At 33.2% G+C, this 3860-nt stretch overlaps 2 protein-coding genes across 2 annotated transcripts in view; both read left to right on the top strand.

The window, feature by feature from the left end:
* Positions 1-3860, top strand: part of LOC105138059 (S-adenosyl-L-methionine-dependent methyltransferases superfamily protein) — a 12478-nt gene that overhangs the window by 4693 nt on the left and 3925 nt on the right. The window contains exon 2 of the mRNA XM_011044051.1: positions 2101-2107. The gene's annotated coding sequence lies outside the window, so the exon portion shown is untranslated. The remainder of the gene's footprint in view (positions 1-2100; positions 2108-3860) is intronic.
* On the top strand, positions 1036-2003 carry LOC105138058 (photosystem II core complex proteins psbY, chloroplastic-like). The gene has a single exon (XM_011044050.1). It carries the CDS (start codon positions 1162-1164, stop codon positions 1750-1752), a length of 591 nt encoding a protein of 196 aa, XP_011042352.1. The 5' UTR covers positions 1036-1161; the 3' UTR covers positions 1753-2003.

The raw sequence follows: 3860 nt of genomic DNA, 5'->3' as shown, positions 1-3860 counted from the left end.
ATATATATACATAGTTTTAAAATCTGACTCGAAAATTGGCCTGGGGCAAGGTTCAGGTCAGGGGTTGAGGGTAAACTCGACTAACCTAAAACTTTTAATTTTAAACTGAATCAAGTTGAGTCAATTCTTTCTATATTTCTTTTTTAAATTTGGACTAGTTTAGGTCTCGGATCAACTCGTCAAGTCAATCCATGTTTTATTAATACTATTAATTTAAAAACTCAATATAAACTAAAATAAAATATCGAATTATATTTTTTAAATATATAAGTTTTATAACAATACATTTTAAAAGTAAAATAGAAATTTTTTTATATTTTTTTATGTCTTTTTTTCCATAACCAAATAGAATATAAGTACAACCACAATCACTTTATCTTTTAAATCAGTACCAAACATAAATTATATTTTAGTTTTATATTTTATTGAGCTCTTGTCTTCACTGTCCATGTCTCTTGTATATCAAGCCAGTAGTCAAACACGAACTTATAATTTCTATTAGTTAATATTCACAAGCATATCACAATTTAATTCGTGTAAAATTTATACACCACTGAATGGTCATTTGGCCCTGAATGTGCTACGTAATTGACACAGAGCTATACTCAAAGCAAGATATTATAAAACCTTCGTATTTTTTTCTAGCTTGGGCTTCAGCTCGATGGCCTAATACCCGGGCTTCCTGTGAGCAGAGACAAGCACAGTTACAAAGATTAAAAAAAAAAAACATACGACCACCAATTGTGGATCACTCATGAACAAAGTTTCCATGCATCAATGAGCCCAAAAAGAGGCTTGCAGCCTGTTGATATCAATCTTCATGGACTTGTGAGGAATCTTTAGCTTAAATCATAATGATAAAAGAGTTTAAGCTATGGATTAAGATCTCCCCTCCGCAAATCTGTAATCTTAGCTGCCCACAGTACTCAGTTCAGAGGATGCGATAAGAGATTGTGGTGGGGTAGGCAATGTGAGGTCCATATCTCACCAACTAAACTCTCTGGATAAGAGTAGAATCCAGAAAACAGAATTCCATTGGACATCAATTCCCTGACTTGGCTTTACATTTCTATTGCCCATCACAGCAACTTTCATTTCTCTCCAAGGAATTCATCTTCTTGCTCAGCTTGATCACCAAAAACCAAGTCCCAGCAAGAATCAATGGCAGCAACCATGGCAACAATGGCAATACTCAATGCCAAGTGCTTGAGCATCAACTCCAACAAGAACATCAATCCCACCAAGCCATCAACAAAACCTGTCTCTCTTCTCTCCATGCAAAACCTCCCAAAAGGCCTAACCATCTCAAAACCAGCAGATAACACTGTCCTCACCGGTACTGCTATTGCCGGTGCTATCTTCACAACCTTGAGCTCATGTGAACCTGCTTTTGCTGCACAACAAATAGCTGAAATAGCAGAAGGTGACAACCGTGGTATAGCGCTCTTGCTACCACTCATACCAGCCATAGCCTGGGTGCTTTTCAACATCCTCCAACCAGCACTTAACCAAATTAACCGCATGCGTCAGACCAAGGGGGTGATCGTTGGGCTTGGACTTGGTGGATTGGCTGCATCAGGTTTCATATCAACACCAGATGCATCAGCTAGTGAGATTGCCATGATTGCTGATGCAACAAGTGACAACAGGGGTACTCTTCTGTTGATTGTTGTTGCTCCTGCTATTCTATGGGTGCTCTACAATATTCTACAACCGGCTTTGAACCAAATCAACAAGATGCGGTCTCAGTGAGAAATATAAACATGTGGGATTTTGTTAGGGGTGTGATTAGCATAAATTTACTTGTAATTGCACCTTGTGTTAATGGAACTTTCTTTTTTCTTTTGAATTTTTTTCCCGTTTCCTTAATATTCCAATTCTTCTGTGCTGGATTGAGTGTTAAGTGCTTGATTAGCGATGCTAATTATTGCAAGTGTATGTATTATTGTCTGTAATGTATAGCTCAAGGTGCTTAAAACTGTACACGCTGTGTTCTTGCTTTATCCTTTTCAATTATGCCATCATTACGGTTGACTCGGAGTTAGTTTTAGGTAAGGGTTGAGCAGATTGTACTCAACAAAAACAATTCATAAAAACAACTAAATAATATCAACTTCAAATTAATATTTTTTAACACCTAATTTAATTGGTCGACCAGGTTCAAGATTATATCAAATTAGCTATAACAGAATGTAATATTTTGTGATCTTATTAAAAACACTTGTTAGCCAAATTTCAAGTTAATTTATTAGATCAAATCGGATTTAATAACCATGAAAAAAGTAATTTTTTTAATAATTTTTATTTTTTCCCAAATAAATGTAATATTTTCTGAACAGGTTAATTGGAAGGCTGTGATTTTATACCATGATTATGCTTTATAAGTAAGCAATCAAACTATAACTGAATGCACCATTGAAAAAAAAATCAAAAGCTTTGTGGTTGGAACCCTGGTGCACCTATCTTTCGCAAGTTTTATATATATTTACGTGTATCATTTAGCTATCTTGTGATAGTATTTTTTTTTTCTATTTTTAATATATCATTGTGAATTATTCATACATATGAGTTATGATAAGTTATAATTAAATGGTTTGTTTAATTTTCAAAACATAACTTAAAGAATATAGATCTGAATTATCTTTCAAAATTTATGCAGTGATATATATTTCATTATATTATATAGTTCTAAAAGCACACAACACAATAAGATATATTTAGTTTTTACAATTTTCAATCTCAAACACACTTCCAGCTATATACATTCTTATTAAAACATCTCCATTTTTTCCACTGTTTCAAAAGTCTCATTGCTCAAAAAGAATTTACAATTCTGAAACCTAATACCATTATCACCACCGTAAAACTTTGAGAATATATTTATTTTGGAGATTGAGGTTGAGTTTTCTACATGAAACCCATTTAAAAACTAAAAATAATAAAAAAATTAGTTTTTATAATTGAGTTTTCTGTATAAATTAATGGGTTGCACCCCACTTCAACCTTAAACTAGGTATAGTGGTCGAGACAAGAAATGTATATCATTCCTAAACCCTTTTTCCTCGGTTATGTTTTGAGTTAGGTTAATCATATATTGTGTTAATTTTTTTTATTTACCTCATATTTATTTATTTATTTTTGAGAGTTATGGAACTGATCAATACTGAATATGTTTTGGAATGATCTTCCTTCTTACTCTCCAAGTCTTGATCATACCAAGAGCCCATCTGACCATGCTCTATCTCTTCCTTTTCCCTCTCCTTAACCCCACTTGCTGGTTTTGTAGCACATTAATTTGCGAATGGGATTTGCTTTTGCTTTTGCTTTTGCTTTTAAGAGAAGCCGTCTCGTTCTCCTAACAACCCAACAAGATTATAGAAGAAAAGGGTTTTGCCAACGAAGGAATTGATTAATATTCCTACTCATGATTTCAATTCCACACCAACGGCTTCATTGATAATGCAACTTATCACACGTAATTGGTGGTCTAATGGCACACGCACTGAAACCCTAATTTCTCAATTGGGATTTGGTGCTTTTTTTATACTACTAACTTTTCATAATGCACAATTCGCATTAATGTATCAATCAAGGGTTGCATAAAAAATCTTCTTAAGATTATATATATATATATATTCTATTGTCTTTTTAGTTTGAAGGATAACTTAGACACAATTTAGTCATCTGGACCTCAAAATATATTACTTTTCTTTTCTATAAAAAACAAAAAGTCACAAAATGGTAATCTGGTTTTTTTTTTAAAAAAAAAAGAATCATTATTGTATTTTTTTTTATTTTTTATGTTTTTCATGGATAAAATCATAAAACTAAGGTTCCTCCCCCCCCCCCCCCCCCCCCCC

Source organism: Populus euphratica, unplaced genomic scaffold (assembly GCF_000495115.2).
Source record: "Populus euphratica unplaced genomic scaffold, PopEup_1.0 scaffold317.1, whole genome shotgun sequence".
NCBI lineage: Eukaryota > Viridiplantae > Streptophyta > Magnoliopsida > Malpighiales > Salicaceae > Populus > Populus euphratica.
This window is presented reverse-complemented; position numbering and strand designations above follow the sequence as displayed.